Source organism: Momordica charantia, assembly GCF_013281855.1.
Source record: "Momordica charantia cultivar OHB3-1 chromosome 6 unlocalized genomic scaffold, Mcharantia_2.0 BLBB01000006.1, whole genome shotgun sequence".
In the NCBI taxonomy this organism is placed as follows: Eukaryota; Viridiplantae; Streptophyta; class Magnoliopsida; order Cucurbitales; family Cucurbitaceae; genus Momordica; species Momordica charantia.
Genome location: NW_028275164.1, coordinates 19675522 through 19700043, shown reverse-complemented (window position 1 = coordinate 19700043; position 24522 = coordinate 19675522). Strand labels below are relative to the sequence as shown.

General features: G+C 34.7%; 1 protein-coding gene and 2 long non-coding RNA genes across 7 annotated transcripts; 1 reads left to right on the top strand and 2 right to left on the bottom strand.

Moving 5' to 3' along the window:
* Positions 1 to 1788: 1788 nt before the first annotated feature.
* Positions 1789 to 4423, top strand: LOC111022242 (1-phosphatidylinositol-4,5-bisphosphate phosphodiesterase epsilon-1, putative (DUF1685)). Its single transcript, XM_022299416.2, has 2 exons — positions 1789 to 2475; positions 3910 to 4423. Exons 1-2 carry the CDS (start codon positions 1977 to 1979, stop codon positions 3996 to 3998), a joined length of 588 nt encoding a protein of 195 aa, XP_022155108.1. The 5' UTR covers positions 1789 to 1976; the 3' UTR covers positions 3999 to 4423.
* Positions 4424 to 16068: 11645 nt separating this feature from the next.
* LOC148210879 (uncharacterized) lies at positions 16069 to 20039 on the bottom strand. The gene is made up of 3 exons (XR_015791715.1): positions 17841 to 20039; positions 17685 to 17743; positions 16069 to 16410 (listed from the first exon to the last, which is right to left on the bottom strand). It is a non-coding gene; the product is annotated as an uncharacterized LOC148210879 (long non-coding RNA).
* Positions 20040 to 21499: 1460 nt separating this feature from the next.
* On the bottom strand, positions 21500 to 24279 carry LOC111022240 (uncharacterized). 5 transcript variants are annotated; one of them, XR_015791711.1, is made up of 4 exons: positions 23872 to 24197; positions 22531 to 22601; positions 22161 to 22202; positions 21500 to 21776 (listed from the first exon to the last, which is right to left on the bottom strand). It is a non-coding gene; the product is annotated as an uncharacterized LOC111022240 (long non-coding RNA). The 5 variants fall into 5 exon arrangements; XR_002602939.2 differs by lacking the exon at positions 22161 to 22202 and having other exon boundaries at positions 23872 to 24196; XR_015791714.1 differs by lacking the exon at positions 22161 to 22202 and having other exon boundaries at positions 22535 to 22601; positions 23872 to 24196.
* Between the last annotated feature and the right edge of the window lie 243 nt (positions 24280 to 24522).

Below are 24522 nucleotides of genomic sequence, written 5' to 3'. Positions count from 1 at the left end.
TGGTTAGTGGAAGGTGAGTTATATTGCCTAATCATGGTTATGAGTTAAATAAAACTTTCTATATTACCCTAATTAAGTTAATTTAATTAATGTAGAAAAATAAAGAGTAAAATAAAGGTAATATGGGGCTTTACTTGGTTAATTACCTTAAAATAAAACTTTGGATAAAATGTATGAAACTTTATAAATACTCAAATAATGCTACCATTACAATTACCATATTTCGCAATATTTATCTAACTACTAAAGTAGTATTGTTAATTTTGTTACTTAAATACAATTATAATCTCGCTAATCTTATTAATCTCTTATGCATATTTATTTTTTATTAACATACATAATTAATTAAACATTGATAAGATGAATCACTAAATTTTGTTGTAAATTTCTTTTTAATAAGTAAATAAAATTAACTTGAGCTTAATTAGTTAGAGTATTAGAAGCCTACAATTATTAACTAGGATTTGATTAAAGTGTATTGGCATAAAGCTAATTAGATTTGACTAGCTTACCTAAAAAAACAATAATAATATAAAGTCTTGAAAATACCCTTATAGGTAATGCGGGCATTACAATATATGTATATGGAGTTTTCTTTATTTTTTACCTAGTCGAGAATTGAAGAAACTTTGTGTATTGTCGCACATAATTTTGAGGACAGCTTAGAGGAATAAAAATTAAATGGTGGCAGTAGTTTTTTAGTAGAGAAGAAAAAGTAGAAAAAGGGTTTGTAGAGAGCATTGTGGGCAGCCCGTTCTCGTGAGGTTATTGAGATTTTTATTTTGTATTCCTAAGTAGCTATTGTTGTAGTGCTATTTGTGAGGTCCATTGTATTATCGCAAATATATATAGAACACGAGTGTAGTGAAAGATTGGACGTAGTCTGTAGTTGGGTGAATCAGTATAAATCTTGTGTCATTCATGTACTTCCTTTTATTTTTTATTGTATAGTTTACTGAGATTCACTGAATAACTACGGGGAAGAAAGGGTTTCTAATTAGTGTGCATAGTAACCGGCAGTAATTTTCCCAGTAACAGGCGGTAATTTTCCCAACAAAAAGTCAGTCCGTGAGAAACTCTTATATTTTACCACTCTGAATGCAAATTTAACAATGGAGAGAACTTAAAAGTGGACTTTTACTAAATAAGTACAAGGGTATTTCAAGAAATTTATTGTTCCTCTCTTTTATTCGCTTTATTATTTCGTCCTCCTGTAATATATGAAATTTAGAACTCATAACTCTAATATTTTACCGAACAATCCTAATCCCATGCAAATTTTAACCATGTAGGCAAACTCAAAGTTGACATTTCACCAAATAAATACAAGGGTAAAAACGGATATTTCAAGAAAGTGATTTTTATTATTTTTATTTTTTGCCTTGTTCTTTGTTTCACTGATCTTGCACTATATGAAATTTAAGACACAATTCTCTAACATTTTTACATAACAATCCTAATCCCAAGTAAATTTTTACCATGGAGCAAACGTAAAGTTGACTTTCACCAAATAAGTACAAGGGTAATGACGAAAAATTTCAGTAAAAACATAGTGCAAACGTATTTACAAAATTTGATAAGATTTGAAAAAAAAAAAAAAAGCATATTGTGGAAGCTGAACTCTTCAAAATGTAGAAGCTAAGGCCCTTTGTAAAATTCTATGTATAGAAAACTAGAAATTAACTAAATAAAGGTATTGAAACTGAGGATGTTTGTTATGAAGGAATGGAAGGCAGCAAAAGCTTAGCCATCCCTTCTCCAAATCCTTCTCTTCTTCTCCCCATTAAAGCCCTCGCCAGCTTCTCTGCCCTCACTCGGTCGGGCTGGCTGTGTCCTTCTTCCCATTCTCACACAAAAACCAATTCACGACTCGCCGTCCTCCCGTCCCCGACCCCGGCCCCTCTCGTATGCGGCTGGCGGGTCGTCACTTTGCCGCCACCGCCACCCTCCTTTTCTTCCTATAACACTAGTTCACAATGGACAGGAGAACCTTGCAAAGGATGCATTCGACGCTATCGTCGTCACCATCGTGCCCATCGTTACGCGAATCGGAGGACGAGCTGAAGCACATGGCATTGGCACCACCGCGCCTGAAGAACAAGAAGCGTCTATCGAAGCAGCTCTCCATGTGCGAGACGCCTCGCGACCTCGCGTGGGAGAAGCGACGACGGCAGATGCTCCGACCAGAACGCAAAAGGAACGGTGTGACCGATAGGGACGACCTGACGGACGAGGATTGGAACGAGCTGAAAGGATGCATTGAGCTAGGGTTTGCGTTCAATGAGGAAGATGGCGCGCACAAGCTGTGTGGGACGTTGCCGGCACTCGACCTCTACTTTGCGGTTAACAGACAGCTTTCACCGAGCCCGGTGTCGACACCGCAGAGCAGCGCCTCGACGTCGTCTCTCGGCGGAAGGTCTTCATCATTTGAGAGCCCTAAGAGTGATTCTGATACATGGAGGGTTTGCAGCCCAGGTAAGAAGATAACTTCTAAACATCTTCCTTTGAAATTTATCCCTTTTATTTAGGAGATCAAATTATTGAACCCTACTCTCTGTCTTTAGTTTTTTATCTCTTGAAAATCAAGATTATATATGATAAACTGTACGTGCATATATATGTAGTTTCTCACCATTAAAATTTAAAAGACAAGAACAAGTTTTTGAAAATTACGTTTTGTTATTTATTATTATTATTTTTTTAAACTTAACGATTTTTTTATTTTTTTGACCAGAAACTTAAAAGGTTTTGATAGAGAATAAACATAATTTTCCAAAACAGAAATTAAATGTTTGAATGATTTTTTGTTCTTTTTTTTGGAGATTCAAATAAAATAAATAAAGAAGTGTCTCAACGTTCAAGTTTGAAATAGCCATTTATTTTTTCATTTTCTTTTAACATTGAAACGATATATTTGGCTATTTTTTCAAGTTAAACGGAATTCGACTTCCAATCTTTTGGTCCATAATATATATCACAACTTTTATACTTTTTTTTAGTACCATGTGTGGGAGTGGGAGATTGAACCTACAACAGTAATATATGTCAATTACGCTGAGTTAGGGTCGCTTTAGTCCCTCGACTTTTATATTTAGCCTTTGCAATATTTTAATCTTGGTAATTAAGTTCCTTTATAAATGTCTAGTTTTTGTAATTTTAGAATGTATATATTAAATCGTTCTTTAAAAATTCCATATAATTCTCATTAAGAATCAACCTAAATTCTATACCATCAAGTAGAACAAACTTCCATGGACAAATCTCAGACGTAGCTAGTGATCTAAAGTATAATATGTACTCATTAATTCCAACTCAAAAAACAATATTATGTTATTATTTCATATAGCTCTCGAGTACAATAGTATTTTTAGTTTAGGTATTCATCATTACAATTATGAAAATAAAACAAATCCGAATAATGTTATCAATAAATATTGAAAGAACAATCTTCCAAAATGGAAGGATACTAAAAACGTGTGTTTTTTTACATGCTTTAAATTTCATGTAAATACTAACATGAACGATTAAAGTATATACTCATTCTTATGAGATTAGAGGTTCGAACTACCCTACTTAAAAGTTCCCCGTAAACAAAGTAGAATTTTTTTTTGTTTTTTAAGTTGTATCTCTAGTAGTAGTTTCAATTCATGCCCGCATGAGTACCTAGTGCTTGATCAACAACACAATGATGGGAAGAACCAATATTTATTTTTTAATTCCGAAAATTAAAATATATATTTTCAAAGTTCAATACCAAAATAGAATAAACCTAAAAATTCAGATTTTAACTTATTCATTTAAAATACATATATTTTTATACTTACTGTTTTTTTTAAATCATAAATATATATATATATATATATATATATATATTTTAATGAACCCACTTTTTCTTTTCTTTGAATGCAGGTGAAGACCCAAAGCAAGTGAAGGCAAAACTAAGACATTGGGCTCAAGCTGTGGCATGTTCAGTAATGCAATCCTTGGGAGAAAAATAAGGAAAATTTGTGGGGAAATATGTTGTACAGATCAGAGGAAAAATAAAATTAAAAAAAATGAAAAAAAGAAGCAGAAGGGGTTTGATTTCAAACCCTCAAACTTAGGGTTTGGTGCTGCTTAAGCATAAATTAATTCTACAATGCTCTTGTAGTTTTAAAAACAAGAATTTTAATCTCTCTGGTTTGGAGCTAGCTTCCTTATATATATATTTGAGGGCCAAAGGAAAAGAAGCCAGAGGCATTGATGGGAACTTTGGTATATAATTAATTTAGGGAAAAGAAAATGTTCTTTTCATTATTATTCAATGCTGTTGTAATTCTATATTTTTCTTTTTTGTTCTTATATATTGTTAATATATGAATTGTGGACACACATTCAATTATATGTATGTAAGCAAAGTGTACAATTTCATCCATTGATTCAATCTGTTTCTTCTTCTTTTTTTTTCTTTTTTTTAATAAGGAATTAAAGATGGATCGACATTGTTACGTACATTTTAATGTGTCAAACAATTAATACCACTATACTGTCAGCAGGATGGGTCCAGCACATCAACAACAAAATCTCACCAAAATCTTCATAATAACAGCAACGACTCTTTTTTGACAGCTCGTCACAACCATTTTCCCTCTGACTAATCCATTGTAGTAAATTCTCCTTATTCTCATTTCCATATCAATTCTTACCTTATGTGATTCATTTATGTCATTAGAGCTGGCATTAACTCTTCCCTTGTATAGGCCTATGATGATGTAACTACCCATTGTAGTCTTCTGTGCCTTTATATTTCAGTTTCGTGTGGCTATAAAACTTAAGCAATTGAGTAACGATTTCTTACTTTCTCTTGGATAGTACTAAAGAATTATTCAGCCATAAATCTTTTATGGTATCAGAGCACGCACAGAAAGACTGAAGATCCTGTCACGTTCTACATCACCTTTCCCTACCTCACTCTGCATTTTTTTCCTTACTGTCATGGCTTTACCAGAAAACCTATTGACTGTGCAATCTTTCCACCAATGTTCCAGCCTTATCTCCCTAAAATTAAACTCTTCAAATTACTTGTTGTGGAAATCGCAAGTGTTACCTCTAATCAGAACATTGGGATTGGAACATCACCTCTTGGAAGAAGCTCCTGTCGTTGATGAATGCAAAGGAAAAGAGGGAGAATCAGCAATCAGTACACAAGTACGCACTTGGATCAACAATGATGGCCTCTTAACTTCATGGTTACTAGGAATCATTGCAGAAGATGTGTTGACTCTACTTGAAGGGACTGAAACGGCAAAAGAGGTATGGCACTCTCTTGAAGAATTGTTACTCACCATGACAAAAGAAAATGAAATACATCTAAATGAGGCTCTTCTCACATTAAAGAAGGGCTCCTTATCTATGGATGAGTACATTAGAAAGTTCAAAAACTTGTGTGATAGATTATCAGCCATGAAAAAGCCATTGGATGACTTAACCAAAGTATTCCATTTGGCAAGAGGATTAGGAATCAAATATAAAGATTTTCGAACTGCCATGTTATCTAAAGCCCCCTATCCTTCATACAATCAATTTGTTCTTGCCTTGAAAGCACATGACCAATTTCTTACTGATGAAGAAGAAGAAAGATCCAGCCAAGTGAATTTAAATCAAGCATTTTTCTCAAATCGAGGAAGGAGCAGAGGAAGAGGCAGACAATTTTCATCAAGGGGAAGAGGCTTTTATCATAGTAAACACCCAAAGAATCAAATAAGCTATAAGCAAGGAATTGTTTCACAGAAGATGAATAATGCTCATCAACACTCAAATGGAAGTGCAGATTTCAAACAAGAGAAACTAGTGATCCGTCAAATATGTGGTAAGAATAACCACACTGCATTGGAATTCATGTTGGAATAGATTTGATCATGCTTACCAATCCGATGAAATACCTGAAGCACTTACTGCCCTGACTTTAAATGAAGTTGCGGACAATAATATCTATGCTGACTCTGGAGCGACTTCTCATGTGGTAAATGATCCAGGTAAAATCCAATTCTTACAACCTTATAAAGGGGCTGATAAGATCTATGTAGGGAATGGAAATGGTTTACACATTACTCACACTGGACACACCACTTTTGGAACTTCTGAAGGACACTTATCTTTAAATAATGTTCTAATTGTACCTGCTATGAAAAAAAATTTATTGTCAATTAGTAAATTAACGAAGGATAATAATTGTTCAATAACCTTCTATGCTAACAAATTTGTTGGAAGGATCCACAGGGGTTAATTCTAGCTGAAGGATATGAAAAGCATGGTCTTTACAAGCTGGGAGAATTGCAGCCGTATGTCAAAAATACTGCTGCAGCCTTTACTACTACTACTGTTTTAAATAAAACATCTTATGTTGTGTGGCAGAAGAGATTAGGCCACTTGAATAATTATTTTTTAAAAACTCTTGCTAATAAACAGTTGATCAATGTCACTTGTTGGACAAAGAAACAACTAGTTTGTGTTAGCTGTCAATTAGGCAAAAGTTGCAAGTTGTCTTTCAATTCCAATAAAACTTATGCTTTAAAACCTTTAGATAAAGTTCATTGTGATTTATGGGGACCAGCTCCGATCTCTTCTTGCCAATTTTTCAAATACTATGTTAGTTTTATAGACGATTATTCTCGATATGTATGGCTCTACCCTTTGAAGAAAAAATCTGAGTTCCTATCTTGCTTTATCAATTTCAAACTCCTTGTGGAAAATCAATTTGAAAGAAAGATTAAGGTTTTCCGGGGGGGGAATTTCAATCCAAGTCCTTTAAAAATGTTTTGGAACAAAGTGGCATCCATCATCAATTTTCATGTCCTTACACTCAACAAAATAGAGTAGTTGAAAGGAAACATCGCCACATAGTTGAAACCGGCCTCTCACTTTTATTTGAATTTCATATGCCTCTAAAATATTGGGTGGATGCTTTTCTTACGGCTGTTTATCTAATAAATCGAATGCCCTCCAAAGTTCTAAGCATGAACTCACCATTTCAAAAACTTTATGGAAAAGAACCTAGTTACAATAACTTGAGAGTGTTTGGATGTAGATGCTTTCCATATCTAAGAAACAATCCCAACAAGAATAAGTTTAGTAAACGAACATATCCTTGTGTTTTTATCGGCTATAGTATGATTCATAAAGGATATCGATACTTAGACCCTACAAACAACCGGGTTTATATTTCAAGGCATGTTGTCTTTGATGAAGAGTTCTTTCCTTATGATAAAAAACTCACTAACAGCTCCACCAAGAGCACATTTCCTTTAGTTGTTTCTGATTTTTCAGGCACGATGGACGAGGATAACCTACCAAATATGGAACTTCTTGATGACGACGAAGGCAAAGCAATGGAGAACTCGGAAAGGCATATGAAAATTATCAACACACCCATCTCACAAATGACAGAAAAACAACATGAGTTTACCAATGTGACTAAACCAAAGGGAAGATACATATGGCAAGAAGAGCAACAAACTCACACTGAACAAATGGTTGCTTCACCAACAGAACCTGAGTCACAAGTGTCTATGGATCACAATGATGTAGACCAAGCCCATAAGCTGGTGCCATCACTAAATACCTCACCTCAACACATAAACTCTCCTTCAACTTTAGCTACTACTATCACAGATTATGATAACATATCTGACACGAGTAATCACATTATCATTGATCTATCTCTTGCTCCTACAGGACAAACTTCTCTATCACAAGACATACCTGATAAGGCAGCCGATGACACCTCTATCGAACATCAAATAGAAGATCAAAATCATCAACTGCCAACATTAAACACCTTTCTTAAAAACACAGATCTACCTCTAAATTTCTCTACTGTTTTGTCTAACGTTCCTGTCCATCCAAGGTTTGGTAGTGTTCCTGATATAAGCAAACATATCTTTATTGATTTGCCATTTGTATCTACAGGATCGACCTTACCACCAAGAGAAAAAACTGACGAGGCAACAACTCAATCCATTCCCTTTGGCACAACAGCATGTCAACCCTCAAGCCATAAAATGATCACAAGACATAAGCTAAACAAAGATCCATCTCTTGATCCAAATCTTGCACAAGAGGTTGAAGTCTTGAGGGACAACAAAAGTCACGCTCTCATTGGCAACATTCAAGACTCAGAACCAAAGCACTACAAGATGGCGTTGACTCTACCGCATTGGAAAGTAGCTATGGAAGAGGAAATGCAAGCTCTCTTACAAAATGACACGTGGAAACTTGTGCCCAGACCTTTAAACACCAACATAGTTGGGTCCAAATGGATATTCAAGACCAAATATAAGGAAGATGGAACTATCGATCGATATAAGGCACGGTTGGTCGCTCAAGGTTACACTCAAATGGAAGGATTTCATTATGAATAAACATACAGTCCAGTTGTCAAGCCAACAACTATCAGGTTAATTCTATCAATAGCAACTAGTGCAAGTTGGCCTCTACGTCAACTAGATGTGAAAAATGCATTCCTACATGGTCTTCTAAAGGAAGATGTGTACATGGAGCAACCACCAGGTTTTATCTATCCTCAAAACTCACCACCTCACAAATCTTCTCTTGTGTGTAAGCTCCAAAAATCTATTTATGGGCTAAACCAAGCACCTAGAGCGTGGTTTGATAGATTAGCTAATTTTCTCCTGCACATTGGTTTTACTTCTTGTCAATCTGATCCTTCTCTGTTTGTCTACAAGGAAAAATCTACATTAACACTTATGCTGGTATATGTTGACGATATTATTCTTACAGGGAACAATAACTCTCACGTCCAGCAACTTATACAAACTCTTGGTTCAGAATTCTCCTTGAAGGACCTAGGCTCCCTTCACTACTTCCTTGGCATTGAGGTCAAATCTACCTCTAAGGGAATTATGCTCTCTCAAGAAAAATATGCTCGAGATCTTCTCGTTAAAACCAAAATGGCAGGAGTCTCCACCATAAGCACACCTATGGCAACTTCAACACAAGAATCCAACTGATATGCAACCCACAAATGTTAAACAATATAGGAGCATAGTAGGGGCTCTGTAGTATCTTACTCTCACACGGCCGAACATAGTACAAGCTGTCAATCGAGTGTGCTAACACCTACAACAACCTATCACTAAGGATTTCAAAGCTGTCAAGAGGATCCTTCGCTATGTTCAAGGAACAATAGACTATGGTATAACCTTTTACAAACATAGCTCCCTTAACCTATACGGTTTTTGTGATGTAGATTGGGGAGGCTGTAAATTGACGAGACGAAGTACCACTGGTTATTGCATATATCTCGGATCCAACTTCATCTCTTGGTCATCAAAAAAACAACCGACAGTTGCACGATCAAGTTCAGAGGCAGAATATAGGGCCATGGCAAGCACAGCAGCGGAACTAACATGGATCGGTTTCATCCTTTGCGACATTGGTGTTCCACTACTTCAAACGCCCCAATTATATTGTGACAACATGAGTGCTCTTCACATGTCCATAAATCCAGTCTTCCATGCAAGGACAAAGCACATCGAGATGGACTACCACTTTGTTCGTGAAAAGGTGGCGCTTGGATCTCTCATCACCAAATACGTTCCCTCCAATCACCAAATCGCAAACATCCTCACTAAACCACTCACCAAAGCTGTTTTCAAGGGTCTCAGAAACAAACTGGGCGTTCGTTCTACCACTACCTTCAGTTTGAGTAACGATGTCAAACAATTAATACCACTATACTGTCAGCAGAATGGGTCCAGCACATCAACAACAAAATCTCACCAAAATCTTCATAATAACAGCAACGACTCTTTTTTGACAGCTCGTCACAACCATTTTCCCTCTGACTAATCCATTGTAGTAAATTCTCCTTATTCTCATTTCCATATCAATTCTTACCTTATGTGATTCATTTATGTCATTACAGTGGTATTAACTCTTCCCTTGTGTAGGCCTATGATGATGTAACTACCCATTGTAGTCTTCTGTGCCTTTATATTTCAGTTTCGTGTGGCTGTAAAACTTAAGCAATTGAGTAACGATTTCTTACTTTCTCTTGGATAGTACTAAAGAATTATTCAGCCATAAATCTTTTATAATGTTTATCGTTGGATAAAATATCAAAGATGTAGCATCTCATATCCTTATAAGATATTTTAGTGGTTTAACTTGATGTATAATCTTGATTTTTCTTGATTGGCATATATTTACTTAATATATTTATTTTTTATTATTCTCTTTTAGGAAATATTGATTGATTGGATAAGTTCAGCTTAAATAAAGATGTTACATTAAAAAAAACAAAAAAACAAAAAAAAACAAAATAGAATAGGAAAAGGATTAAAAACGACTCAAATCTAAGGATAATAGTTTATATAATTGGAGGAGACCTAAGAAGAGTCCCAAAATTTCAATTTTGTTTGACGAGTTTTGCTTGAGGGACAACTTTATCATGGTATGAGAGCAACAGAGAAAGAAACAACATGGAACAACTATCAATACTGATCAATACATGACCAACGTGATTGTACTAGCTTGAAAAAAGGAAACAAATTATTAAAAATAAAAAATTAGAAGAAAATGTATAAAGCCACGACAAGCCTCAAATTTCGTAAGTGGAGCAATCAATATAGATCAAAACCTACACTCTCAAAGGTTTTAACTCAAATTGGAGCAGAGTCATTTATCTACCCACTCGGACGAAAAAGTTGTTTATGCAAAACTTAATGGAACAATTTAATTCCATCAAGTTGGAAACTTATCCTCCATTTGGCGTCTAGAATTACTTGGAAATGATTTCAAATTCCTGTTGGATTTTATATCCAAAAACTCATAATTTATGAATGTCAGATATACTTTTATCATTCAATAAAGTTATTATTGAAAGTTATAATCAATAAGTAGTTATTGATCCAATAAAATGTTCTTACTAGATCTAAATCCAAAACTAAGGATCCTAGACTATTACATGAGACTCAAACTTTATGTAGAGACATAAATATGGATCAAGTTTGAGTTAACAGTCTAAATGGTCTATAGTATAGGAATAAGGTTAGGTACCTTATTCTGGGGACACTATGGATGCGGCCCACTTTATGTAGCTAGTACAAACGATGTGATCCTAATTCATTCATGTGAAGCATGTGAGTGGGGGCGTCCTGTGCAAAGAGTTTGTATAAGACCAGACCATGAGATAGTCACTTTTACTTTATAACGCCGTTTACTGTCTGAAACTAACTATCTCGACTATGATGGCCTAGGTAACTCGATCTTAATCTTAAGCTAACCATGAACTTCTGTTTACTCGGGATTATCCTTAGATCTGCATGAGTGAGAGCAGCTCAACAACGCTGGCTCAATAAGCCTTCCATTTTAGGGGTAAGACTAGGTAAATAGCTAGGGACATAGGGTGCAAGAAGAAATTTACTCCTACCCCATTATGGGATAGTAGAGAAGTTGTTCTCTTAAGGGCTGAATCCAGGTCTTGAATAATTGGCGCTACCCTCATCAAAAGGTTTAAGATGATTTTTTGATTTGATAGTTGGACTACAAATCATTGTTCATTAGAGGATTAGTGGGACTTAAGGAACAAGAGGTAATTAAAGGGGTAAAACAGTATTTTGACCCAGTTGTAATTACGAACAACTTGTGAAGGGTCGACTTACCGATCATGGTTATATCAAATAGACATAATATATCTACAGTGAGGAGAATGCAGCTACGGGCTTTAGTGGAGTGACCCGGTAGTTAACGAATGTTGGTTAACTAGGTTAAAGAGTTTAACCAGTTAATCTTGGATCGTTGGAGCTCATGATCTGTAGGGGCTAGCTCATATAGGAATAAACTTGGAATAATTTGAAGGAATAATTCGAATCGTACGAATTAGGTTAATCATATGAGATATGATTAAGTAATTGATATATGATATAAATTGAGAAATTTAGTCAAAATATTTAAATAGGATTTAAATATTAAAATTATGAATGCGGATTCATAATCGGAGGCATGAATTTCGTCAAACAGTCGAATTTTGGAAAAAGTCAAATAGTTGACTTTGACTTAAGAAAGTCAAAGGTTGACTAAAAAGATTAAAATAATATTTTTAACCAAGTTGGTGGAAAATTCCACAAACTTGTTGAGTGTGTGTGTTGTAAATAATCTAAAAAAAATCCACTTTTTTACACTTAACCATGACATGCACGAGTGGAGTGTGTGTTGTAAGCTTTTGGTGAACTTAGACATGCATTTTGACACTTAGCCATGCCATGCATGAGTGGAGTATGTGTTGTAAGCTTTTGGTGAACTTAGAAATGCAAGAGTTGCATGTAATTTGCCTATTTAAGAAAGCCTTTCTTCAAACATGAAAGCTCTTGGAACCTTTGGTCATTTCATGTTTTTCAAAAGACTTACATAACTCATTTTAGCTCCATATTTCTCTAAAATTTTTCTTCTCTAAGAAGAGTCCCACCACTCTATTCCAAGCCTTGAGAATAGCTAGGAAAACCTCCTGGTGGTCCTCATTGGAGCTATTTGAAGAAATTTAAAAAGCTACAAAGGTATGTAATTTTCTTTACCTTTCTCTAAGCATTATAATGTATGATCATATATGTTTAATCCTAGGTTGTAATATGCATCTAGATTGTTATTTCGATCTTTGCTCACTTCCACTGTGCATGTATGTATATTTTCCATCAATTACAAGATTTTAAATAATGGAAAGGATTTCGAATTCCTCCTTGTGTTTGGAACCAAATTGATTCTAAATATAATTAAAATTAAAATTTCTTGTTTGGATGTTGACCAGAATTGAAAAGAAAGTATATCATTTGACTATTATACCCTTATAATTTTATAATATTATATTAATAATAATATAATATTTTTATATGAAATATAATAATTTAATCAAATCAACTTAATAAATTAAAACTTTCAATTAAATTTTTAGAAAAAGCAAAAACATATTTGTAAATATTTTTTATTGAAATATTAATTTTTAAATCTAAACGAAAATAATCAATATGTTTATAAACTAAAAAAACTTAAACCGTTAACCCATTTTCCTGTATTTTTCATTTCTTTTCTTTTGACTGTTGTGCTCATACTTCCTTATTAAAAAAAAAACTAACATAACAAATATCATACTAAAACACAATAACATGCACCAAGAATTACAAAACAATACATCAACTATATATATAAAGATAGTTTAAAAGAAATTTTTATCAAACTCTCTTTGCAAATCCCATCTTATTTGGAACTGAAATTCTTTTGATCCTAATTAGTCTTATAAAAATTGAAATAAAAAGAAAATAAAACTGATCGAGACCATCAAACAAAATAGGAAATCTACTTGGATTTTGATTGAATGGTGATCCAAAAAGACGTAGGTAGAAAGACAAAAAAAAATTTGTAGTATGCTTGACAATTTGCATAGAAAAATATTCAGAAAATAATTATATGGGTGTAGGGTAGAGTGATGTGAATAAATTTAAAAAAATGGAAAATTTATTTTTTCTCCTAAAAAGAGGGTAAATTTGGATCTTTCTTACGTATTAATTTCAAATCCTTCCAAATCTGACCTATTTGGAAAATAAATTTTTTTGACAAAAAACCTTGTCGCACCAAACAACGGAAATAGTTTAAAAATCAATATGATTTGGAATTCCTTTGCAAATCAACGGTTCCAAACAGGAGTTAACTTTCAAAAATAGAATGCTATTTTTCTACAGTTTGTTAGGTTGTTATTAGTCTTTTCACAATTGTATATTTGTATTGTTTTATTCACTTGCTTGTCTATATAAACCACTGATCATTCATTTAATAAATACACAAACTTTTAACATTCTAAAACTTTCATATTCTTCCATTAAATATATTTATATACAAATATTTAATTATATAATTAATTTATGTATATGAATACAAAGCTTTTACCTTATAACTTTTTGCATTCCATTCATTTAATTCCTTTAAAGTGCATATACATAGCATTATATCATTTAACATTTTTAATGAAGTTTAAGTTGCATTTTATTATTTTTAATATATCAATAAAATATATATAAGTATTTTATATTTTAATTATTAACAAAAATATTTACCTAAGTTAAAAGCATATTATTATTTTGGTTATATATTCTCACCCTCAATAAATAAAAAATATTTTACTAATTTGATTTCATATTTGTAATTAAACTAATTACTTGAAATTTTGTAACTATGACTTTCTAGATTAACCCTAAAAATAATAATGAATGGATCTCTAAGTATTTGTGAATAAAATTGTAGAAAAAACTTATATTTATATAGTAATAGATGATGAGAAGTTACAAAACATTAGAAATTCCATCATAAATTATAATTAAATGATTTTAAAAAAATTGTAGGAAAAACTTTGCATTCCAACATTTTGCTATATTTTGATAATGGATTAATTTGCTATTTATAATTAATTTTATTAAAATTTTTGTAAGGTATTCACTTACCATGATCAAGAAGCTTATTATTTTTTTACCAAACATTTGGAATAAAGAATTACATTAATTATAAAAGAAAATAAAAAGCAATATAGTAACAAAAAAATCCAATAACATTTAAATAAATTCTCACCTTCATAATTGATTGACCAAACAACTTTTTCCATTAGTTTTGAAATAAGATTTAATTTAAAATCTTTCTCCAAAATTCGGAAACTTAACTTAAACCAACAAATTGGAACTTAAGTTCAAATTTACCCAAAATTATGTTGGGTAAATATACGCTGTATATATGAACTGTGTAGTACTACAAACAAATTACAACGTAACTGGCTACAAACGATATAAATTTGAACAACTTGATGAACACCAAACTTGATAAAACAAATAGTCGAGGCACGCTTCAATAGCGTGACCTGAAGACAATTATTCGCTCTGCACAAGTTGCTAGCAGACTACAGCGATCGTCTCAGCAGGATACAACGACTAATTCCGGTAGAATTGCAACCTCGAACTACTTGGATCTAGCAGAACTCTTAGATACTTGCTCTCAACATAAACAAGAAAAACAACTCAAAAGAAGAGAGAATTCTTGTGGGAGGAGGAAAATACCCAATTGTGGTATGCTTGGATATCTCAAAATGAACAAAACCACAATTATATATAGTTGTCCAAACATGTAACTTATTACACAAAATTAAACTCATATGTAACTTTTTTGCATATTTTACATAGGTAACTTTAACATGTATAAAGTTACAAATTAACAAAATAAAGAAACAACTTTTCCATTTAAATAAATAACTCCAAAATTAAAAGAAACAAAACCACAAACATATTCACAACGTATATGTGAATAAGTTTCTTTAAATTACACTTTCTTTCACACCTTTAAATCCAACAAATTAGAATGCTAGAATTGGAAGATTCAAGAGATCAAATTATCAACTTAGGGAAAATCCAAAGGCACAATTTTAATTCTTAAAATAAACGAGTCAGAGAACGTGGGACGTTATAGCAGTAAGGATTTGTGAAGATGGTTGAGGAGAAATGGTGGGAGAGGAAATATTGGGAACTGTGGGATGGTCGTCTGAGAGGATTTAGAAGATAAAGAGGTGTTTGCTGACGTGGTATGTACAAAGTAGGGGTCATGTACATGGGAAGAGTCATGAGAAAGTGTGTTTGATGTATTAGGTATTAGAGAGGTAGCAGACTATGGACTAGGTTGTGTAGCAGTAGCCAGGCTGTAGGAGAGGTATATGAGATAATGAAGCAGCAGGTAAAATAATCGGTAATGAATTTGAAACAATCTGATTATTAGTAGCTGAATTTTGAGAAGAAAGAGGTAAAGAAGTACCTTTTGCAATAGGAAAGGAGTGTTCATCAAAATGAACATTTCGTGAAATATACAGAAGACCAGAATTGTCTAAACATTTATAGCCTTTAAGCATATTGCTATAACCAAGAAACAAACAAGGTGAGGAACAATGTAACGACCCAACAATTTCCACACACCTCTAGGTCACATGAACTACCCAACTAATCAGTTTTAACCCCGATTACAACCTGCCAACTTCCTATGCACATGAACTTATAAAATCAAGCTCCAAACCTCATCAAATTAACGATAAACCAATCTCATAAAAAAAAACATGCAACAACATTCGTGAACTACTTCACGAGGCAAGTTTATTATTCAATCTAAATGAATCTAAACAAATGGAATAAAGCTCAAATAGGCACCTAACCCGAAGCATAACTACCAACAAGGGAAAAATCTCCCAATTATTCAAAGGTACATAAACCGTTTATTGGCCACAACATAAGGCCCTAACAAAAGAATTAGACTAAATAAGAAAAACTAAGCAGCCTATAGTCCTCGCTTGTCAGGTCTCCTCTGTCCCATCACCATGGTCACCCTCGAGTCCTTCACCTGAAACAATCATTGTAGAAGGGGGGTGAGTATATACAATATACTCCGTAAGTAGCCCTCACCAAGCACACACCAACATCATGCTCATAACCATAAAGGAAACATACACCGTCATGCTCTATCATTACAGTATGCGAACAACCATAGACATGCTCTACTAACACATTATACATTCATCCATAAACATGCTCTATAAGACCCGATGCTAACCACAATCATATAAAAACAATTACCGTCCACCTGGTTCCCTAACACCTCAAATAAACTATGCTCACCTCAGATATTCGAGCTCTTTGAAACCATTCTCTTGGTAATGTCGGCCCCTGACCTTTTATACCCAAAGCCCCGACACCTAGTGCATCGACCCTCGACCATTTATACCCGAGGCCCCGATGTCTTACAATCTATTGGCCCTTGACCATTTGTACCCAAGGCCCCAATAGTTCTCCTTTCAAAAGGCTCCTCGCATCGACCCCCGACCATTTATACCCGAGGCCCCGACGCTCATCTTTATCCAATATTGGCGTATCGACCCCCGACCATTTATACCTGAGGCCTCGATACCCAATTAGTGACGTATCAGCCCCCGACCATTTATACCCGAGGCCCTGACACTCACCCATTCGCTTCATAACTTTCCTAATTCCACATAACATTTCTAGTGTCCAACCAAGATTTCCGTACTACTTTCCTAATAGCACCAACCACCACAACTCCCACCAACAACAACACCACTAGTATGATTTCAATGCATCTCTCAGCTTACCAACACAATTCAGCATGCTTCCACAACATAAACATCATTCCAATTGCAAAACAATAAACCAAACATGCTTTCACAACATATCAAATCTTAACAACAACGCCACAGTGAGTTTAGTCATAACAGAGCATAGTCAACAACTTGCAAACGATTGGAGCCCAACACAATTCATCCAAACACTTAACATCCAACGTCCATATTCCATAAGCACTACTAGATATAATAAAACTCACGAGACACGCCAAACACTTCATACAAATTCAGACAACAAACATTTCCAAAATAAATTCACCTTAACGAACATTCCCTACATTCATACATCATTCTACAACAGATCTCAGCAGTTCAACAATACAAAATTCCCACTATTATCACCGACGGATATTCAACACTAACCAGGCATACAAAACAACATAAACAAGAGTTACATTACACAACCCCGTATCAGAACCAATATTAAGCATCATAAAAAGCACATCGGCAACCAAATAACAAGCATCAACGCACGCACCCGCCCCCGTGCTACTTACTACCAAAAGTCCTAAAGCTCCTAAGCTTGTCAAACACTTCCTACAAGGAAAAAGTACGATTCGAGGTTAGTAGCCAATTGGAAACATTTAAATAATATTGAACCCAAATTTAGGTGTGTTGTTAGCTACTAACTCACACCAAAACCTCTTGGGTTAGAAGTGGGTCGACGTCGAGGATGTTCTAGCTACAAAATTCGACTTCGAATGGCCTTAGGCTTGCTGAAACGATGTCAAAAACTGATGGGTAACATAGATTTGGGTCCGACTGAAGGTGGTTCAATGCCGACCCAGTGCCGTAAGGAGTGGGTATCAAGAATCAAGCTTCGGTTATGTGTGGGTAATCGTCTAACGTTGCCGGAGGGGCTGGATAACACCAAACCGAGGAAAGGAAACGTCAAGAAACTTGCTGGCGTCGCAGATCTGGGCGCGGGGTCACCAGAGGAACGACGTCGGACCTGTTGCCGCCGCTGTCCAGTTCTGCTCGGAATGCGTCGCCGCCGTGGAGAAGGCCCGCCGGGGGTGGCGCACGTTGCCGGAGGTAGCAGCAGTCGGGCGTCCGGTTCTGCTCGGAACGCGTCGCCGCCGTGGAGTCGTGCACCGCCGCGAGCTGCTGCAGGACGACGCCGACGTGGAGGACTCCTGTGCCGCTTCGCCGGAGAAGAAGGCCGCCGGCTGGACAAGAAGAAGGAGGAGAAGCTTGGGGGGGGGGGGGGGGGCTGTCGGCTAGGGATGGGGAAGAAACAAAGGGAGGGAAAAGATAAAAAGAAAAGTGTTAGGGCTTCCCCTTTTGTTTTGATTTAAAACAATTTTCCCATTAAGCCCAATCATCCAAGCCCAAAGAAGGAGGAGTCCATTCCCTCAACCCAAGACCCAACATACCAAGCTTGGTTAATATTCATTTAATTGGATTGTTAGAGCCCGATAATTATCGATAAATTAAATTAACATTCACTTTGAAATTTAAATAAAAAATCTCCCGATTCGAGACTAACTGACCTGAGGGACTCGGGGAGTTACAAACAAAATTGTAATTTGTGAGAATTATAAGGTCTAAGACATAGAAAACAAAGACAAGCAATGACTTTTAAGAGAAGAGTAGAGAGGTTCCGTACCGAACAACTTTTCCATTAGATTGATTCGATATAGGACGTTTGTAGGAAGCCGATTAATGGTGTAAACTGCCATTGACAAAGCATCATCTCAAAACTCTAGAGAAAGAGAAGCTTGAGACAAGAGAGTGAATCCCATATCAATGATATGTCTATGTTTACGTTCTACTATTTCATTTTGTTGTGAAGTTAAAGGACACGAAAGTTGATGAGTGATACCTTGAGTTTTAAGATAGGGAGTTAGAGAGCGAAATTCTCCACCCCAACCAGGTTGAAGCAGATGAATAGAAGTGCCCAAGAGTTTTTCAACAGTAGCTTAGAAGGAAAGAAAGGTAGAATCACTACAAGAAAAAATGGATACAATAGCTTACTAAAAACGTTATAAAAGACTTTTTATAGCGTTTTTTGAGAGTTCCCTGACAGCTGATGCTATTAAAAGTCCATGACTTTTGATAGCGTTTTTCAAGAGCTCATAAGGAAATTATTGCATATTTACATTGCCATGTTAACATTTAATAGCGTTTTTGTTTAACGCTATTATATGTTTAGATATTTCTGTTTTTGGGCTATCTTAAACCTATAATAGCTATTTTTTTGTGCTATCATATCATATATAGAACTAATGAATTGGGTTACAATAAACATGTAATAGTTTTTTTCTTGTGCTATGAAATAGTCATCATAGATAAAATTTTGTGTTATCTTAAACTTACAATAGCTGTTTATTTAAGCTATTATATTGTATACAGTGTTCTAAATGTCGGTCGACACGTCGACGGACATGTGGACGTGTCTAAGGGCTCGACATCGACGATATATTAAAATATCACTTTGTCTCCCAGGATCCACCACTGGTTGGGTTTGAGATCCGTATGATGGGTGGCTATCCAGTACGGTTCGAAGAGGGTTACTGTACATACAAGAGTTCGAAATGTCGCGATAATATCGACATCTCGACGATATTTAAAGAATATCGTTAAAAAGAAAAAGATAACAATAGATATAGCCATTTAAAATAAGACAATTTCAAAAGATGGCCAAACAACTTTAAATTTTCAATAATGGCCAACATAAAAATAGAAAAATCTCTATTAATTTTTTAGTTACGAAATTACCCTCCCTAAAATGATTTTAAAATAAATATATTATTTTCCCTTTTTTATAGTCTACCACCTTTGTAGAATAATTCAAATATTTTCAAAATCTTATCTAACTCAAATATTTTCCCAATAAACTTTCAGATAATTATACTAACAAATCTATAAAAAAGTATAATTCATTAAACAACAAAATCATTATCGAAAATGATACTAAAAATCTTAAAAAATATATAATAAAAATCAATAAACAAAATGTAATTAGAAACACAAATACTAAGACCCAAAACAATGTAGTTAGAAACATAAGTACTAAGACCCAAACAGAAATAGTAAGACCCAAAACAAATAGATGAACATGGAACATATGAACAAATAACAAATACGGCGAACAGATGAACAAATAACAAATACGACGAATAGAGGAACAAATAACAAATATGGCGAACAGAGGAACAAATATCAAATACGAACGAATAGAGGAACAAATAACAAATACGATGAATAGAGGAACAAATACGGTGAATAGATGAACGAAGAAGGAACAAATACGGTAAACGGTGAATAAAAAATGTGAACAAATAAGGTGAACATATAACGTAAGAAATAAGGTGTATTTTTGTGAACAATTATACCGCATTGCCCCACCGTTGTTCCCTCGCCTAATAAGATCTTCTTTCTTCCTTGTCGGATTTCTACTGTCTCCTTTTCTCCCCTCTCCCCAACTCTGATAGTCTCCCTCCATGATCTTCTTTAGTGTGATGTCTTATGGTGAGTTTTGTCCCCGCGTATATATTAAAGAATAGTGGTTAGAAAAAAAACTAGAATCAACGAGGGATAGAATCTAGGCACTAGTAGAAATTCAGTTTATCGTGACGTTTTTTTAACATCACAAAAATCTTTCGCGACGTTTTTAACGCCGTCACATATACGCCCATCACGAAAGGTATACAAGACGTTTAAAAAACGTAACAAAAATTAGCACACGTGACGGTTAATTACCGTCATGAAAGACATGGACTTCCACGACATTCATAAAACATCATAAAAAATGATTTCGTGACGGTGATACAAGGTCACAGAAAGACCTTGAATAGGGAGGAAAGGTCACGTGACATCCTTTCGTGACGTTTTTTAAACGTCACGAAAAGAATATTTTGTGATGGTCGATAATCGTCCTAAAAAATATTTTTGTGACGGTTTAAAAACATCACTAATGATTTCATTTTGTGACGATAAAAAAAGAGTAACAGAAACTGTATTTAATTTTGATTGCAAATGTCGCGTAATAGAAATATCATATAGTCAAATTGTCGATCAAACACGCAAATATATTAATTAAATAACAAAGTTGAACTATATTAAACATGAACAAGGAAGCTAATATAATAATTTAGAATATACTAGTATTCTCAAACACAAGTTACAAAATTACATAATTAAACATGTTCCCTACACACCAACCCCGACAACGAAGCTCATCTATTAATTAGTTGCATTCTTAATTGTCGATGTCTTTGGGATCGTGACAGAGCTAATGAAAAAATAATACCCAAGTTAGATAAATGAATAAGGTTTGTAAACGTACAATCATCCCGTAACGAAAGTATATACAGATTCCAACACAAAAACATTCTTAAATAAACATACTAGGAGCTTATCACAATAGTAATCTTTGCAATTACAGATTCCAACAAAATTGATTAAACAAAAACCAACCTACGTACATTTCTTCTACATCCTTTAGTAATAAAAAAGAACACAAATATGAATTATTGAGGTGAAATACAAGAGTTTGAGATGTACATGTACATCACCTTCAATTGAGAGTGATGCACAAGTTGGGAGAAGAAGAATGCACCTACACCTGCACAATTGAGAGTAATCCTTCATGAAGATCAATATTATCTCCAACTTATCATGGATCTTGATATAGATCCCTATATCCAATAGAAATATCATTCCGAACAATATTTCTAAATATAACCTAATGTCCAAGCAGCTGATAGAAAGAACATAATTGGAATAAGGTTTATATAAAACTATGAGTCATTAAGTTAAAACGTTTTAACTTCAAAGACTGATGCAAGATGATAATTAGAATAAGAAAAACTACCAACAAAAGGCCATACTAGTGCATATTGAAATAGATGTTCAAGGTTTTACACATTAAAAGCTAAGTAATAAAACTATATTTACTATCTCTACGACCCAACTAAATGTAGTTCGTAACAAATGCGGTTCATAGTACCTCATCGAATTCGGCTTAAGTATACGACTTTTTCAAATTGAACTACATGTAAAAAAGTATAAATAATATGAGTATAACACCTCCAACATAATTTTAACCATCACAAATCTTAATACACCTCTAATATAATTCATCAACCACAACACACATCAATTCTTCTCTATCATAGTTTGATTAGCAATATTCACAACATTTTACATACAAATTTCATAAACTAATATCTTTCATTAAGTAACAACTATTTGATCCTTAAGAAGATAACATGAACAAAATAAACAAAAATATCAACTTACTTTGGAGTATCACATATTAAAAACTAATTAGCCAAAGTAATGAAAACTATACAACTAAGGAAACTTATAAATTGTACTTGCTTTGGAGCATCACATATGAAAGACTCTGAGGCTTGTAGTGTTACAATCCATGGAAATATTGTGCTACCTAAAACATGACATAGAAAAAATGGCGAGTTCCCAAAGTCATGAATCTGAGACAATGATAGTTTAGAATTATATCCAAAATACTATAAACTACATTCTTCAACCTATAAATGCACTGGTGTACATTCAAACATTCGCTCCTTGAACTAAAGTATAAAGTGAAATTTAAACTTACCAAAACTCTTTCCAAGAAAGGACCATAGATCACTAAACCAGATGAAGATGCTAATTGGCAAAATTTCTCCAATAAAATCACGAAACCGGATGAAGATGCTAAATTCTTCATATTCCAATTTCCACAAATGATCATAATACCAACAAAACAGTATAGTATAACCACAAGGAACTTAACAAAAATTTGAATACAAAGTAGACAACCAAATCCAATAATCTAAAACAGAATATTAAATTCAAGTAACTTTAAGGCTTGTAGAGTACCAAATTAAATTCAATTAACTATATAGTACCACATTGAGGCTTGTAGAGGTAATGATAAAGATTAAAAATGGGGAAAATGTAGCTAAGATATCATTCAACAAATCTTCAGGCAACATCACCCATTTACTCTCCTCCATTTGAACATGCGGATGCTGCTTCACTAAATGTTGCAAGTGTTTCCTCATCTAAACTGCGTGGTTTTGTCCTTATAACCTTCTGCATTGAAGGGTTAGTGTTCCTCGATCCTACCCTACCCAATGGACTTGTATTCCTCCTCCCACCTCTTACAGGCGACACTTACTCAACAACTCTATTATTTTCATGGAGAACTCCACTTTTCAAAGATTCAGGATTAACTAATACCAAGATTTCACAATTCCATCCATGATGATGGTCTAATTCACAAAAGACCCAAATACACAATAAAACTTCGTAATCTACCATAATTTAATCCTAAACCCTATCGAAATTTGGACAGCTATAACTTCAAAAGAGCCAAAATCTTTAGCGTAAGTACAACGTTTCAACTAGAACAAGCATTTCAGTACTGGGTACTGTTTGACATGGGTACTGTTCGTAACGGAGGCATCGTCGAAGGAATACCACCGGTAGAACCGAAACCCATTGGAGAGTTGTTGGTGGTGGTGGATCGTCGGACGTGATTCGCCATGGCTGCTAGAGTTGCGCCCTCGAGGACTGTGGCTCGAACTGAACAAGGAGGTCGTTCATTGGAGAAGGAAGCTAGGAGGAAGGGGTGCGGGGTGCGACTGTTGGGAAAAGATCGGGAAAAAGGGAGAGGAGAGAAATTTAGGGCTCCAAACGAAAATACCAACCAATCGGGTCTGGCCGAAGAAGTCGTGCTTCGCCGGATCTGGGTTGTTGGAGAGCTGCTTCGCCGCTGAAGACCAACCAATCGGGTCACCAGCCGCTGGGTTTGTGCAAGAGCGTCGGATCTGAGAGAGAGTCGGAGGAGCACCGGATCTGGGAGTCGAAGGCCGGAGGACGTCGAGAACCCGTCCAAAACACGCGTTGCAGTCACTGCTGGATTGGGTCACTGTTGGTGTCGCTGGCGAGGACTATTGGAGAGGAAAAAGAAGAGGGGGGGAGGGGGAGGGTTGGTGGCTGCTACAGAAGGGGAAGAAGAAATGGGTTTTAGGATTCAATTTAATTTTGTTTTCCTTTTTTAAACCAATCCATGGATAAACACCAATAGGCTAATGTTCTAAAAAAAATTAAGAGGAATAGACCTCTCCTAATCTCTTCATAAAATTAAAAATTCAATGAAAATAAAAAGTTTTTTAGAAAGAATATAAGAGAATAACTTAATTTTAAAAACAGAAGAATAAAATCTAAAATGAAAAATTAAATTTCCAAAACATAAGACTTGATTAAAAGCCTCTTTGTAAAATTCACTAACTTAATTTATATTGGTTTAACAAAATTAAATTTAAATTCTAATTTAAATTCTAACTTACCCAAAAATA